The sequence below is a fragment of the Dicentrarchus labrax genome, unplaced genomic scaffold (assembly GCF_905237075.1).
Source record: "Dicentrarchus labrax unplaced genomic scaffold, dlabrax2021, whole genome shotgun sequence".
NCBI classification, from domain to species: Eukaryota; Metazoa; Chordata; class Actinopteri; family Moronidae; genus Dicentrarchus; species Dicentrarchus labrax.
The window spans coordinates 10,633,609-10,651,370 of NW_026136715.1; the positions used below are offsets into that span (position 1 = coordinate 10,633,609).

The 17,762-nt window shown below is 42.6% G+C and overlaps 1 protein-coding gene across 5 annotated transcripts in view; it reads left to right on the forward strand.

Annotated features, from left to right (window-relative positions):
* The window catches only part of LOC127376857 (protein bicaudal D homolog 2), a 43,860-nt gene that overhangs the window by 2,518 nt on the left and 23,580 nt on the right, over nt 1–17,762 (forward strand). For all 5 annotated transcript variants that reach the window (XR_007887571.1, XM_051424200.1, XM_051424201.1 and 2 more), the window contains exon 2: nt 15,549–15,761. Coding sequence is in view for 4 of the 5 variants with exons in the window: in XM_051424200.1 (XP_051280160.1) it covers nt 15,549–15,761 (213 nt within the window). In the remaining variant the exon portion in view is untranslated. The remainder of the gene's footprint in view (nt 1–15,548; nt 15,762–17,762) is intronic.

The following is a 17,762-nucleotide window of genomic DNA, read 5'->3' on the forward strand; positions in this document are numbered from 1 at the left end:
GAGAGCAAATACAAGATAAGCTACTGTCACAACAGGGGGCTAAAATAGCTTATCTCAGTGGCTGTTTTTCACTCAAAATCCAAACTTATAATTTAAGATATCATTGTGAAAAGACAAATGTCAAATTAATCAACCTCACAGTCCTTTGTTGCCCTGATTAGTGGAACGGTCTGAAGTAGGTTGGTCAAACTGACCAGTGTGGCTTTGTCTGCAGAGGTTGCAAAAGCACATAAAATAGGTATAAATGCCATGTTTTCTTTGGTACTGGACTATTATTTACACTGGCGGCAGTGTTTGGATGGCCTTTCTCTTTTTGAGGATGTAGAGAGACTTGAACAGATTGTCTGGGATATTTGCAGAGTATCTGAACACTGGATCCTCTCCACTGAACCTAAACCTAGCCCCTTTAAACTTTCTGGTATGCACAAACACAACACAAAAGAAAATAGCTCAGATTTATGTGTATTCATTGTGATTTAAATGCCCAGATACCACTCTTTTGTCTAATGCTGGACGTAAACAGCCAGTCAGAAATCATTGTGACAGCAAGCAAACTTTGCCTGCCATTTAGCCGATCTGACGGGGTACTAATATTCACACTCAAACACACCCCCACATACATGCCACTCTTTAGGAAGGAAGATGGAGGAATCCTGTGCGCCACTGTTGCTTAGTAACGGCACAGCTCTGTGCCTTAATTTGAGCAGCCATGCTGCTTCCTCAGCAGGTGCTACTTTCTGAGCATGTTTGTGGGTGACTGCTGAGGGATCATCTCACAGCTAGCTATAATAGTACATTATATACATGGTAATTGGCTAGAAGTACCATGAATTGGTTAATTATATTAATAAGGATGTTTCTATCTGTTCTCTGATATAGCTATAATGCATGTATAGGCTAATATGTCTCATGGTCTATCATTGGGATACCCCTGTAGCTGGGGCAGCATCCATCCTCCGACCACAAGATTATTCTCCACCTATTATTTGCTTGCGCGCTGGCTTTTGCCACCAGGTATTGACTGTTCTGTATATGTTGACGTCCCCTCATCCTCGTCCATCTTCTCCCTCTTTCACTCCACTGAGGTAAAGCACAAAGTTGACTGTATTTAGCGATAGTCACCATTGCCCTGTAGCCCACTGGCAGAGTTAGTGGTGTGACGGAGCGATCCATCTGGTCATATGCTTTAGTGAATGTGAGTCACCTGGCCCACTGTCCCTGTGCTACCTCAGGAGACCTGCAACATGCATTGCTTTGTGAGTATGCAACTGTTTCTCAAGGAAAAGTGTATAATATCTTAAGTCAACAGCTGATTTCTACACAATAAGCTTCTCACTCTTCAAACACTGCTGTTATAAAGGCACCCTTGCATGCTAGGCTGCTAGTGAAAATATGATAAAGCTGTGTGGACTTTTACCCAGTTATCATGCAGATTGCAGAGTACAGTATATGAGTACAGTCACAGTCACAAGATAAAGTAGTTAATGACATTATACTACACGCTACACAGCAGTGTAAGAGCGTGAGGTGCTGTTCCCTCAGCTGTTGTTGGTATTCTTAAGGTAAGCCACTCACAGATGACATCAGGTGCCACACCTCTAACCGTTAATGCAGTTCTGATGGACGTGCCGAATCCTGCTTCTAATCTATGCCTGTAACTAACTGTAGAGGGTTTGGTGTATGTGGTGGGATGGTGTTAGCCTCCTCCTCTATGACAACAGACCCACAGAGCATCCCACAGGCCTCACTTTTTTTCTGATACTGGTTCTTTCTTTTTCAGACTACAGACAATGGCACTTTAACACAGGCCTAGAGCTCCTCGGGTCCTTGTTGCACTGCGGCGAGTGTCAGAGACCACACTGAAGTCATTCAGTCACACACGGCCCGTATTCCTCCCCTGAAACTCTCCTATCGGTGTAGCGGCAGCTGTGTACTGCGTTGTGGAATTCACCCAGACAATCAGAGCCCTAAATATTGTTAAGCTCAGTAAAACCTGGGTTCTCTGTGCTTGGCTCGCTGGTCCTTTGTGTGTTTGAGCAAACTGGGGTTAACAGGTCTTGGGTGTCACAAACGAAGAGAGGGTTAAATGCCAGCAGAACAGTGTATGACAAAGGACAGATTGAGAGAGGCGGCCCATTGTGGTTACATTTGAAAGGATTGGTCACTTTTGTCTCTTTTGAAATGGCAGATCACTAAAGGATATATCCCAATGTCCTTAAACAAAGATATCTGGTGTGACTCTAAGCTCTTTCTATGGTGTTAAATGGGTTGGATGCTGATTGGACATCAGTAGAAAATACGAGAAGGACACAAAACACATCTGGTGCCTTATATGAAGAGGCATAAATAAAGTCAGTCTCATATTATCGGATTGCCACACCAAGCTATGTTTTATCAACAGCTGCTCATTCCTCACTCTCATACATTTCTTTTTTTCTCATTTTAGCCATTCTTGTAGCTTATCACAAACTCCCAACCCTTCCTAACTGCTCATTTAAGACACCATACTCAATCATCTTATTTGACCGAGCTTTCGTGTGCTTTTCTTTCTGTGTTTTTTTTTCTGTCTGTGACTTAGCATTATGCTAACCCTTTCAGCATTGTTTGGGGTATTCTGATTGGCCCTTTTTACACATAATGTCTTTTGCCGGACGGCAAGTCTGCAGTTACGGGGTAATCTTTTCTAAATGGCACTAAATAAAGTCCCAAATCCCCTACCCTCTGGGCCTAAGAGGATGAATCCCAGCCGCTATGCACAGGGCTTACGGAGGTCTGGGAGTCTGCCAGGCCCAGCCAGACTCAGCAGCCTCCATAGCCAGGGACAGGTAGGTACATTTTGGGTAAAGGCTGCCGTCAGGTGCTCTTGGGAAACTGCCCTGTTCTCCTTGTCCTGGCCCAGTAGCCTACTCCAGTGGCTGCCAAGCCTAGCAATCTGTTCTCTGACTGCTGTCAGGCCTGGCACTCAGCTATATAAATCTCAGCCTCAGTAAGGATGTGCAAAGTACTGTAAAGACCACCCACACAATCATTTTGTAAAGAAATTTCCACTATGAAATTTGTGTCCAAGTACAAGTGTCCAGTGAGGCTGGTCTATCTGCAAGATCCTCTCACATAGTCTAGTGATGCCTTCTGTGTCACAGAAGGACAGCCATATGGTATTGCAAAGTAATGAAAGAGTCATTCCGCCCAGTTTTAGGTAAAATGGCCTGCTGCTAATCCGTAATGATTTTAAAGGCTTTTGTCCTTAACTCTGATATACAAAATACCACCAGCACCCAGCCATAGTTCAAGCGTAGGCCACATTTACTCTGTAGCATTAGTGGAGGGCTGTTTGAGTGTTCCAGGTCTCAGTGGGTGAATTGTTTGGGCTGCTTGGAATGGAACGTTTTTGGTTTCATGTATAAGGAGAGGAGTGTTTGTACAGTATGTTTAAAGGAAAATAATCACATATTAGTAATGTCCTCAGCTCAGGGCAGTGTAAGGAACATTTATTCAGTACTGTTCAGTATGTAGCAGTTAGTTTGCTGTTTACATGACTGAGGGTCCTAAGTTTCTCCCCGAGCCTCTCAGAAGTTGCTGAGTTTCCTACTGCTAGAAGAGCATAGCATTGTGACTGCTTAAGGGAATACTGGATAGTATAATTTTGTGTGCGTCATCAGGTCAGACTCAGTGTCTCTGGCTTCTGGCGACAGTAAATATTCAAGTATTAGATAATCTTTTTACTATATTTGATCCCCCATTTTGTAAAGCCTACAGATACAGATAATATATATTGTTAAATGTATACCCTTTGAAATACCCTTGTGTATAAAGATTTCTGTAAAACATTTACAGAAGTCAAGAATGCATGAAGAGAAGCGGTATGGCAGCCCAGCAGGGTCATGATTCTACCAATGTAATCCAATTACTGAAGACTAGGGCCAGATCAGGCAGGAGGCTAGCAGGCTAAAAGCAGAGGATGAGGTCATGGTAATGGCTGTATTCCTTCGACAATAAGACATGGTTCACTCAGGCAATGGGCCGGTCTCCAGTTTCTCCTCTCCTACACCACATAACGACTATAAACTATTATAAATCTGTCAACAAAGAAGCCAGTGTGCATGCACGTGACTGAGCTGCATGTGTAAGAAACACAATGACTACTTATCCCCTCAAGCCTACATGTCCAGTTGTCTTTATTGTGTAGTTTCATTGTGCGTCTCTTGCCTCCCATTTTATACTTTGACCAACTGATTAAACCTAAACCAACCCCTAACTTTACTTTTATCACCACAGATTAGATATTTTTTATATTTAGTGTGTTATGTTTGTATTAAATTGGCTGAAATGATTTGTGGGCTATTTTATGGCCATGTCCTGTATTGGAAAAAACGCTTGCCAGTATTAGGTAAGTTGGCTCCACAACACCCTGTTGTATAAACATTTGGTAACTCAAGATACCACGTTACGTAAAGTCTGCGATAGATACTTCCCACTGAAACACATGGTCCAGTTAGCCCTAGGCCTATGGGTTGCTCTACAGTTCAGTTACCGTCAACTAGTTCAAGTAGGGCTGTTGTATTGACACAAGGTGCCTTATATAAGTAGATGAATCAGCAAGGTGTGTGGGTAGAGTATATGTTTGTGACAGTTTGTTTTGAACCCCGCCGGCATCACTCCTTGAATAGAGTCTTAGGATTAAGTCTGTGGGCAGTATCAGTTTATCCACAAACCTTCCTTATCTTCTCTGCAATAGAAAACAAGCAACATGATCAACACAGAATGATAATTATATATTATATTATATGTCAAAGGCTTCTCCGAATGCTCGTTTATGGTTTTGTGTTTGGATAATAAATCTTTGCTATGGGTTTCCTGTAACCATAAGGACTCATGCTGAATCTAAGCAAATGTCTGCTCCATCAAATCTTCCTTCTTCCTTCTATTGAAATGAAGTCAGAACGCACATCCCCTGCCCCCTGCTCTGCATCCTGTTTACTTGTGAGGAGCCTGGCTTTTTATAGCAGAGAGGAAGCATTTGAAATGTGGCTTTGTATCAGTCCGGATTTCTTTTCGGTGGATAAGAGGAAGTGACCACATGAGGTTCATCAGTCAAGTCACTTCTATCACCTGTGTTCAGCAGGGAGCAACAAAGAATACATCCCAACAATACAGATTTTTTTTTAAGGAGAGGAACGTGCTTGCCTTCCCTACTGTATTAACATCAACACATCATTATGCTGCATTTCCGATGTTCTAGCCATTACCGCGGCAACAGAGACTGTTGGGAACTGTATAGAGTCACCTGGCTAAATCGCACAAAATATTTTGTACCTCAAAAACTGTCCATCAGTAGTTTTTTTTTTTTTTTTTTTTCCATGTCTGTCATCAGCAGATTGAACTCATATCCCAGATGCACTGGGAACGTTTTAAAGTGGTTAGAGTTGGGTTTGCAAGTCTGCACCAGCAATCTAATCTTATTTAATCTTAACAAACATAAGAAGCAATCAGAGACAAATGTTTATGTCCTTTTGAAATCAGAAGTCATGTGGGATGCTTTACTTTCCTGGGCTTTGACATAAGTAGAGTATATTGAGTTCTCCTCTAGGGGTATTTTTATCCCCTTGAGTTAAAGGCAATATCCCTAAAGAAACAAAATATATGAGATGGGGGTTCAGTACTCCATGCTCATTAGCATATATGAAGAACAGGAATAAACATGTGGTAGCTATGGTAAGTGGACAGATGGTGGGTGCCCCAACCCCACCTCTGTACACACACATGCACACATATCTGAAGGGTACGACTCATCCCACTCATTTCCTCCAACTAAAGAAGGGTTTTGTTGTGCAGTTTGTTCTGTGCAGTTTGTTGCAGGGCATGAAGAGATCAGGGATGACGTGTAGACAGACAGTGTTCTCTGTTTACATGAATACATTCTGGCACACCCCTCTCTGGTTCCTCTGAAATTCTACATAGTCCACTCATCTCAATTATCTCCTCACTGGCAGAGTAGCAGCTCCCATCTCACCTAAATTAATTAAACCAGAGGGCAGATTGTGAGAAGCATCTCCTCGTTTTAATAGGCCATCTATTCAAACATTAGCAAACCCCAATTTCAAAGGGTTGTCCCTTCGCCCTGGGGGTCCTTTTAACTTCAACACCACAGTGCAATCAGAGAACAGCAGTATGCCTACAGTCTCTCCACACTCCGTACTCACTCCCCACCACCATCCTCCCCTCCTCCTTCCCCAGGCCCCTATTGAAAATAGGCTAGTGGGTCTGGGTCCCCCTGTCTCAGTGTGTCGTACCCGAGTCTCATGGAGCCAATGCTTTGAAACCCTCAGGCATGATTGAACAGCAGAGAGAGAGAGAGAGAGAGAGAGAGAGAGAGAGAGAGAGAGAGAGAGAGAGAGAGAGAGAGAGAGAGAGAGAGAGAGAGAGAGAGAGAGAGAGAGAGAGAGAGAGAGAGAGAGAAATTGGGAATAGAAAAGGGGTATAAGGGAGGGGAGATAAGAAGACAGAGTTGTATAGTTAGGCAGGGGGCTGCCTGTACAGCAATAACAACATTAAAGTTTGGGCTCAGAGAGAGCAAGGGAAGGGAGGGGGGTTAATTGGATGTGTGCCCGTCTCTCAGGGGTCCTTGAGAAATGGGGATAGTAGACAGAGAAGGGGAGAGAGGTTCGGATGGGAGGGGCACTGGGCAATGCCTGCATTTCCTGTGGGAACCAGTTCACTCTCTTTTAGATGGGAGAAGAATAGGGGTTCCTCCATCAGCTGGCTTAATGAGTTTAAAGTGCTGTGTTACGTTAAATAGAGAATAACCACCAGAGTGGTTAGCTGTTTTCCAGAATTTGTTCAGCATTGACTTATGGCCATTATGTTTAGTTATCTTTCATCTTTTTTTCCATTATTTCATTTGAATGCACTGTTGTTAGAGAGAGGTATTGGTATTGTGGAGTAGACCAGGTCTTTTATGAACATGGAATGAAAGAACCTATTGTTTAATGCAAACCAAAGACAATTGTTTGTCTGCTGTGACAGATACTGTTTTATGTTTAACCTTCACTACTGTATTTGCACACAGATATGATCTATTATCTGCACAGTGGCAGTGAGGCTACCAAGCCCCCCAACTCATTCTTTACAAACTGACATTTCCACATATGGAAGGCTTGCCACCATGACCCATGATTTAACCCCAGTAGAGAGAATGTGCATGCACACAGTCACATGCAGGATTTAATTACTTCATATGGGGAAGGAAGATCATTACTCTCTGTCTGGCCGGGAGGAAGTTCAGAGCCTGCCCAGGAGACCATCTTCTGGGTTTGGGAGGGTGATGGGAGGGTACAGTTAGAGACAGCAAATAGAAGAGATTTGGAGATAACTTGAGCCTTGTTTGTAAGTGAAGTGGTTGGATAGTTGCATTCAAGTGGCAACACATGAAGCACCTTAGATGGAAATGGAATGGCAAATTGAGTTTCTGCATTCCCTCCCCCATCCTGTCAATGCTTCAGCCTGATTGATTAGACATGTCTTGGCACTAATGTGGTCTAGGATGATGAGGGGAAATGCATTACGGACCCACATGCAGCATTTTAATCTAATGAATGATTCGTAGTAAGGTTAAATGGCGGCAGGCTGCACAACTGATAAGAAACTAACTGCGGACAAATACACAAACAAATCAATGTCTTCTTTACCTTCCCCATTCTTCCTGCAAACCTGACCTTGGACTTTTAATCACATGTGTGTGTCTGTATGTCTGAGTTCATAAATGTATGCATGTGTGTGTGTTTATGTGTGTGCCTGGCTCCAGCTGCGCCCCCAGCTGCTCCCTTTCTCTGTCATTTATGTTAGCAACAACCAGGGGCTGTTCAGCTGTGGAAGTCATATGTAAAGGTTCCACAGGGAGTAATGTCTTTTGGGAAATACGCTGAACTACACACTAAATAGAGGCTCGGTCTGATTCACTGCTTGTTTATTATAATGTGGGCTTGGCCAGATAGCAAAGAGCAAAAACAAAAATACTTCAAACCAACCTCAGACCAGTGTGCTCTTTGTGCAAACAAATCTCAAATTGGAGAGGCATGGGACACGGGTGAGGACTGTTGCCAGAGAAAGAGGGAGGAGAGCAGGCTGTGCTAGGCTGAGCTCTGAAACAGCCATCTGTGTCAATGGCACCCTCCTGTCCTGCCTCTACTGTCCGCCTCTCGCTCTGTCACTGTAATTGGCATAGTAACCATAACGACGCCTGGTCCCCTGGGGTGCAGGCGCGTGGACCTGGGAGATCTCCTCCAGACAGGCAGAAAGGAGAAACGACAGTCTGACTACAGGCAAGCACAGATAAGGCGGTCTTTGCATTGCAAATGATTGAGGTTGTGAATGCCCAGAGCCGGAGCTGGTATGGAACAGTCCCGTGATATGAGATATGAACGATGATAAAGAACCCAGACGGCGATTTGGTGGTGCCATATATCAGGGCTATTGAATATCACACTCCCATGAGAGACTGGCTTTTCCCTCCATTCTGTGGCAGATTTAGCAGCTGAACAATAGAGCCAATAAACAACCAGGGATAAACAGATGCTTCCCTGTGAATAATTGACTGCTAAGATTAAATAACAAATACAAAAGTAGAGTTTTGAACCTTGTGGTTTATTTCTCCTGTTGTGCAAGACAGAACAGGCAATTTCCATTTTGTTGTAGAAGAGAGAAACAACAACTGTAACTCAAGTCAAGACAAACCTTCTCAGGAAACACTTAACTTCACTAAAACCTGCTTTTTCTGTAAATGTTGATAATGGAACATGGTTTGTTTTTAGGCTTAGCTTGTATTTCACTGAAGAGTGGTGCGAAAATAACCTTATCTCATTACACTACATATTCTGTAACATGTAAAAGCTGCCTTCATATTTATATATCATATGATACTGAAGGCTAAATAAACTATGCTCAGAACCTGGTTCTTAAGCTCACTGCCAGAGGCATAATGACTGTTTCGACCCTGTAATAACACAGAAGCCAGTCTGTGAACACCCACGGTATAGAGCCTTCAGTCTGACAGTGTAATGGCAGGGTAGGGCTTGGTGGTCCTCCTTTTGCAGGTGTTTCACCTCTTTTTATAAAGGAGATATATTGTCTCTCAGCTCCTGTCTGTGTAGACATATGATGAATATAGATTAGCAGCGTGTCTGAACTTGAGGTCTGATCTGACCAAAGACTGACTTCACACAGAATCTTTAATGTTGACTTCAGATTTGTGGCCTATGTGAAGTCAGAATAAAATATGAAATGTAGTTTTCCCTAGCCAGATCTGATGAAAGCACTAACTAGCATTTAATCATTACACCCCGATTTAAGCAGGGAGAGTTTATGTAGAGATTTCGTATCACTGAGCTCCTGTAGCCCAATTAGGCTATTCTGATATTTTTTATGGTTGAGGATGACTTCTTCAGTGAGCCATGTAAAGAGTCTCATGAGTCTGATTAGTACAGTGAGCATACTCAGAGACCTGTGTGTGTGTGTGTGTGTGTGTGTGTGTGTGTGTGTGTGTGTGTGTGTGTGTGTGTGTGTGTGTGTGTGTGTTTTTTTTTTAAGTGTACGTGTCTACCTTCTCCCAATGGCTCCATCCCCTCTGGGCTTCTCTCTTTCTCTGTCCTACCCTAAAACTCAGGAGATCCACAATCGGGCTCAGCTTTGGGGTTGTTTTTAGGAGTTTCACGTCCCTCAAGTCTCAGGATGAGAGTATAGCGTTCAGCCAATCTACTTGGGGCTAGATAATTTATTTTCAAGGAAATATACGGTTCATGCACTCAGATGTGGGTATCTTTCTTATATTCTCTATAGTAATGCCTTTGGCGTGCAGTGCATCCTCTGTATGTATTGACAAGTTGCATGCAGTGTTGCCGGAACCCCTACAAGGCTTTGAACATTGGCCTCTTCCTCCCTTATCTCAGAAGGCAGAGCAAGTCTCAGCATGGCATGAGTACCAGGTGCTGCAGTATGGCTGACTGCAGGGCACACTGGGAAAATTGGAAATGTGTGTGAAATTGTCCAGGCCTGTGTGTGAATAATAGCCCAACAGCTCCATGCTATGCAGTGAATCAATGTGGCTCTGTGCCAGGCAGCAGCTAATAACTATGCCTCCCTCGTTCGCATATCTCACACCCTCTTTTTTTTCCCTCTCTCCTTTCTCCTTCTGTTTGTTAAATATAACACCTCGCATACATCTAGCTCTTAAAATATGAGTTTCTTCTACATATTCTAAAATGACACCTCTCATAATAATAATCCCTGCTTAAAATGTCAAAATTTTGAGTTGCTGGTGTGGTGAGAAATTGGCAGTAAAGAAAGGGATAATTCAAACCAGTTCGAGGGTTAATCATAACCGCCACAGCTTTCTAAAGGGAGGAAAGCGAATCTCTGTCTTTTACATTTCCATCTCAGCCCCAGCGAAGAGTAAAGTCTGAGGTAAATAATTAGCTTCTCTGTTACTCATTATAGCAAGTGTCATTGGCTTTGGCATAACATGCATTAATCAGCGACAGTGCTCTGAGTTTATTGAGTTAACTAAAACCAACTGCCACGTGACATGATTTGCATTCCTCACAGAACCATGTCATAGAGCCTGTTGACACAGAAATAACAAAGTGATGTAGAATGTCCTGAAGAAATGAATTAAGTAAAGTATTTTTAGGCTTTTTAGTGTGGAATAGGGTCAAGCTGCAGATGTAGTTCATACTTATGTGTTGCAGGAAGCCACTGGTTCGCCAAATGCCTTTTAACCTCGTGCCCCCAAGAGATTTCTATCATGAACAGTTGATAGTGGACAGCTAAATATAGCATTAACACACACCTCGAAGCAATCGTTTCCCTTGAAGTCGCTGGCTGTGGAGTGGCCTGTGAATGGAGATGGAAAGGGAGAAAGAGAGCATGCCTCTGTTTATCATCACAAACTGTGACTCCACGTGAGCTGTGATTCACGAGGCAGGCGAATCCATTCAGTGGGGTTTTTTTCTTTCTTCCCGCTCTACCTCTCCTCCTCCGCAGTCGCCCACAATAACGAACACTGACCAGCTCTCAGTGTTTGCTGAAACACTGCTTTGGCATGCATGGTCAACCCCAACACTCCGGCCATCTGTATGAGTAACTAAACTGATCTAGATTACATAGTGTTATATTGTGCAGCATTCGTCACAGCAGCGTCTTTGTCATAGCACAAGAATGCTGCTGAAGAGACTGGAAAATCTCAGCTCATCATCAGCCCACTCTGGTCCACAAGTCTTGCCAAATGCATTCTCATATCGCACTGCTGCATCTTGAGGTTGTGTTGTCTGGTATTGCACAGTAGGCATGTCCTGCTGTGCCCTGTCTGGCATCATCTAGTGAGATTATCATGTCAGCATTATGCCTCAAAATCAGTATTTGGATAAGGGAAGCCATTTTGCTGTCTTTTTTTATTCTGTTCTGTAAGATTTAAATCCCCCACACCCTAAAATGTTCGCCAAAAATATTCTCACTAGATAAGAGTTGTATTGGCTTTATTATTATTATTTTTTCTTCTATTCTTTTTTTTATTTTTTTCCTTTTTTCACTCACTAACATGTTTAGTTCCAGGATAAGGCTAACTTCTTCTCTAGGCCGATTCCACGGATGGAGTGTTCAGCTCCTTTCAGTCTGGCTCAGCAACAAAGAAGCTGAATGACTCCTCTCTATGTCTTATCCTGTTTCCATTTCTCCATTTATGTCTGCCTCTCCTCCAGGTCTTTGTTCAGCAAGCTTTGCTTTCCCATTAGATCCAGACTGTGAGACCACAGGGGGCTAAATGGAAACTAACAATGAGATGATTATAGCTGGACCAGAGATAGAAGAATCAGATCCAAATCCAGTGACTTTTCTAATTGGCTTTTGGTCCTAAGGCAGGCTTTCAAAAGGACTCACTGACTAAAGTTAGGCCTGTGTGTATTGACTTGAATGTACCCATTGATTTTATTCTCTACTCCAGTGGGTCAGCAGTAACCATATCTTTGTATATATCTTTACCTACTTACTATTCTGACTTCATCCCACAGAATCACTGTTCTCTGCCAGCAAGACAGAAACTGAAAATAGAATTTAAGATTTGGTTTACTTCAGCTCCACAGGGCTTCTGAGACTGGCAGTATTGATCTGTTTGTTCCCTGCCAGAAACCCAAAGCCCATGTCCCTCGTGCTCTTGACTCACCGGATCAGAGTAGTGTGCACAGGAGGATTCTGAGCTGAGTGAACTCTGCGACCTAAATTCTCCCTTCTTGAACTTCCTACACCATGAAAGGTGTAGAACATTAGCAGCGGGGCTGTAGCCTTCAGAACCCAGTGTTTTATTTCTTTTATTTTTATTACTGAACGGAGATGAAAAGGTGTGATTGACTGCTGATTTGTCTCACCTTCTAATCAGTGGACTTTGTCAGACAACACAGCGATTACACCCTGTTCCAACGCGCTTTGAACAAAAACACATAAGCAGTCTTTTATTAAAGAGACACACTGTTGTAGCAACACTTGTTTTGCTGAAATATAAAATTACAGATAGTCGATTGAGTCTAACAACCAGGGTGTAAAATAACCTCATTACCAGGGAGACCAGTGTTTTTATATAGGCTTCACCTAAAACAACAATTGAAGGCATAGCAACAGGGTCCTTCCTTAAATTATTCTGCATTCATGAACCCACACAAGAGTCTTTATTTATACCTTATTTTCATGTGCTAATCTTATGACTAGGGTAGTCAGATCTGCTGTTACGGCGTGGGCAATGTATGGGGAAGTAAATAATTCTGACAGCTCCGGAAAAAAGAACTAAGATCAGAGGTGACTCGTCTTATTTTATGAACTCCTCAATCACATGGTGCTTTTGATCACAGTGATTATGCACTTTGATCTCCTCGTTGCAGCCCAAAGTATAAAGACTAGCCTAGCAGGGTGTCTAACCTCAGATTGAAATGTATGCACTCATCTGGAATGAGACATCCGGTTCTGTAGAGGAATATATCTCTTAAATTATAGATTTTTCCTTATGTAGTGTCATACTGTTAGCCATAGGAAATCCAGTCCCCCCCCTGCCCCCCTCTTGATTAGCTTTACAAGAGATTGATAATCCATGCTCACATATCCACTGTAGGAAAAAAAAAAAAACTGACATATGGCAAGCTAAAGATGAATTATAAATTGGGCGGGCAGCTCAATGTGGGATTATAAGCTTGGTCGCGTGTTTCCCCAATTTACCCTCCCCTTAAAGTAGCCTAAACCCACGCTTGGGGAGTTGAGATTAAAGGCCTTGGGTCAGTAGGTTTTGGGTAGAGGGTTCTAGGTTTGAAGGACAGACCTCTTAGATTGGATTGATTGGAGTCTCCTCCACCAGGCACCAAGATTGTAATGATGGGATTCCCCTGCTTTCTGATTGGTTTAATCCTGTCTCTTGTTATGACTTTATAATCAAATACAGTCACCTGCTAGTTGATGGTGTGAGGAGGGAGGTGGTACAAATATAGGAGGAGACTTATTTGAATGACTAACCGTTACTGTTTTTTGACTCATACATAATGGACGTCAATAAACAGCCATGTGATCCTTGGTTATAAGATTTCTGAAGCTACCGAACTTGGTTAAGGTACTATGATTACTAGCTTTTTGTCTTATAGTGAAGATGATTTATCTGTATGTTGTGTAGCACTATACTAAATGCAGGTTGTCCAGTCAAGGTGTGTTTTCATTATCAATTAATCTACTGCTTCCATGAGATGTCAGAAAATTGTGTAAAATGTTCATCACAGTTTCCTTAAATTAAAGATTGCTTTTTTTTTTTTTGTTTAAAACCCAAAGATATTACATTTACTATCATATAATATAAAGAACAACAGCAAATCCTCACAAAAAGTGGCTGAAACTGGCAATATTTGGCATTTTTACTTGAATATAACATCATATTTTAATCAATCATCAACAAATGGATTAATCAGTGAATTTCAACTCTAGTGTGTTAGCTTAGTTGGCATTTGATGTACTGTAACTGGTTTGAAAACGTTGGCAGATATCAGTTCATCTGTAAAAGTGAATAAGTCTTGTGACATTCTTCAGTTAAATTCCTCTGTTTGTAATGAGGTTTGCCGAAAGAACATCTGAGGTTCCTCGTGTTACTGACAAAGTTAGCACCATTTTAAACTGCTGCTGCTTCTAAAAACAGCATATCGTGCCTCATTGTGAGAGTTTATCTGTTCATCTTTTCTATCTCCGAGTTTGCACCGCCATCTTTCCTGGAATTTGAGAGGTATTCTAGCCACCCTGCACAAGACATGATGTCACACGCTCCTGTAACCTATTAAACGAGTTTTATACATCCACATATTCATCTAAGTCCTGAAAGTAGGCCAGTTCGACTAATACAAATTTCCAGCTTTTCCCTTTCTCTAAAGGAATTACTGGGATTAATACGATACGCAGTCAAACAGAGAAAATCCTGCAGCAGCGAGTCACGTGCAGATGTAAGGGGGTAGCAGGTCAGAGAGAAGGGAGAGTGCGCTGCAGCTGCAAACAAGGTCAGATTCAGTGCCTCAGGTGATTTCAGATTACTGCCTGCGCTCAAACTGTGAGGCGAGATGAGAATCACTATTTCCATCAGATTGCTGGTGGTTACACGATTGGAAATGAAGTCTGTAATCAAGGGGGTTATTATTTTGAGGAGGGAGAGAGTAGCCTAACCTAGATTCTGCTGCAGTTAAGGACTCTTTCTCTGTGTGTGTGTGTGTGTGTCTCTCTCTCTCTCTCTCTCTCTCTCTCTCTCTCTCTCTCTCTCTCTCTCTCTCTCTCTCTCTCTCTCTCTGTGGGTCTCTCTGTTTATATTTTGCTGCCTTGCAGGCCATCAACAAATTGAGGTCAAGATTAAGGCAACACTAATAATAGTGAAACTCTTCTCAGCCTTTCAAAAGAGAATATCCCCCTACAGAAGGTAAAAAGCCTATGCCTATATGTCTTCCATAGTTATTTAATCTTCATAAACTTCATCCCCCTCAGGAAATCCGTAAAAATCAAATAATGTACTCTGCTATGATCTCCTAAGGTATTAAGAGCATTAGCATACAGGCTTCTCGTGATCACCCAGACACTAGTCCATTTGCTCTACTTTTCCTGTTTGGTTTCCCCATCTGTGGAGTCACTGCCGAGCACGTGCAGGGGAGGCCAACATCCTGCTCGTAGGGGAGGGAGAGAAGGGGGAACGAGGGGGAAGACTAGATGATGCGGCCCAGATGGAGCCTGACTGATTATCCCTACGGGGTGACGGCAGTATTTTAGGAGGTTTTTGAGGCCCAGTCCCCAGCTGAACCACAGTATTAGAGATTAATGTCACTTTACAATGGCTGAATAACAAAGCTTACTTTTTGTCAGTTGCAATCCTGATAGTAAACATTTTAGTAGCTAGTTAATGCTGCTAAATAGTATTAACAATGAATTACCAACACATCCTCCCATAATTCTTAGCACAATGGCGTCTAACCAACAGCTCTTTCCCTCCTTTATTGTATCTCCAGGCCTTTGGACAAGCCTACTCCAACCACAGAAAGGTGGCAGCGGATGGGGAGAGCCGTGAGGAGTCTCTTATCCAGGAGTCGGCCTGTAAGGAGGCCTACTACGAGCAGAGGGTCCTGGAGCTGCAGAATGAGCTCCGCCAGACACGCAACATCCTCACCAATACCCAGTCTGAGAACGAACGTCTGAACACCATCACCCAAGAGATGAGAGAGGTAAGAGTAGGGGGATACACAATCAGAATCATAACTGTTTTTAAAAAGGGTTACTATTGAATCTCTTCAGTTCAGTCAGCTGTATATCAATCATAGGAGTCTTGTAACACACACTGCACATATGATGTTTGAACATCAACACAAAAGGGCTGGTTAAAGTCACTTCAAAGAATATTACTGTTCATCAGAAGACACTATTGAGCTGGCCTTTTTCCTACGTCAGTACTTTGGAAATTTTGAAACGGAGGGTTGTGTCTGCTCTTGTTTGCCTGCAGCTCTTGAAAACAACGGGCGTGTTTGTTGATACTATCGTATGATGCTATTTGTCTGTCTGAAGCTGCAGAAAACATAACAGATATTCATCACTGATCAATATCTAACTCTAAGTTGAGCCCATGGGGAAACTGGCACATACAGCTTTTCACTTTTTATTATTATTATGGTGCAAAGAATAGAGTTTCAAATGAAGAGGCAAATGAGTTGTCTTCGTAGAGGCTGCAGGGCAAGATGGAGTGCTGCATAATTACTGCACTTACAATAATTCACCTCTGATACTTCAATATTGCTGTCTAAGCCTGTATTATGTAGGGTGTGATTTGCAGAGTCAATAACTGGTCTGTTTATGACATGCTCAGATTAGACAAATCATACTGTAATCACTGTACAGAACAAAGACCAGGCTTACTGAAGGAACACCTTGCCTTCAAGCATGTCCTCGAACTCCTTTTGTGATACAGGGTGGAGGTATAATTACAGATCAAGGAAAAACACAGAGCCATGGGAAACTTGCTCTAATGCAGAAGATGACATGATCCTACATGAATAATGAATAAGTTAATATCTTAAATTTGTGTGAACCATTGCATGACAATCGGCGCTTAACCTGTTGACCCAGCTGTGACATTAGTGACATGCCTCATTATAAAAACTCACCTCAGACAAGCCCTTTACCAGCCTTCTGATTTGCAGAAGCATGCCCGTGCCATTTCCCGAAATCAGAGCATACCCTTTACACATTCCAGCAAACAGTTTCATATTAATCTACACTACTCTTTTAAGCTTTCCTAACTATCCTAATGCAAACCTCTCATTGTCTGCGTCCCACTTTGGACAATGTCTGACCTCTTCACTGCTACCATTTACATATACTCACAGCTAATTGACCTCATTAGAAGAGACAAGAGTGCAGTGGAGTGCGTGGGTTGTGCGCCTTTGCCAGTGGCCATGCATGTGTGGTGTTGTGTGATGGGGCTGCTCATGAGGAGATTGAATTAACAGGAGAACAGTATAGGTTGACACAGCTTCTCGCTATAAAGGTGGGGGGGGGTTGAGGAGTTTGGCTATGTGAGAAGAGAGGAACTGACTACTCATGCTACATTTAAATTGATTTATTTAAAGCTCACAACTCTAGGTTGGTGCATGGTACATCACAAACTGCACCAGCAGAGAGCTGCCTTAACTGTATGTTCTAAGTTGTTTCAGGGTTTCTTTGGTTCTTTTGGTGCCCCTCACTGAATACAAGCTCACCCATGCGGTAGGACATTCAGAACTTTTTTTTAAATTTCCGGTCTCTCCATTCTCCCCTCTCTGTATAATGTTCTTGCTATGTGATAGTTAAACCCATCAGTGTTCCAAATCTTTCCGTGTTTGTGCACAAGAGATTTCGCTGATCTGCCGTTTTACAGGTCAAGTTGGTAATTCTAGTGTAATTGGGAGAGGGGCTGGGTTAAAAAGGGGCTCCCTTCATGAGTGAGTCTAAAATCTTTGGCACTGCTTGAGACAGATGTCAGCAGCGTTACTTACTGAGATTAATGAAGAAGACTTGGGCATGTCCCTCACAACAACTTAAGTTCGGGAAAGCTCCAGATTCTACTATAATTAGGTCAGCTGCTGCTCAGCTCTGCATCTAAGTTGGTATAAGTTGGGCATTATGGAAACCAGATGTGTCTCACCAGACATGTTTTTGAAACAGAACATGAGCTCCCTTGTATAAAACTTTAC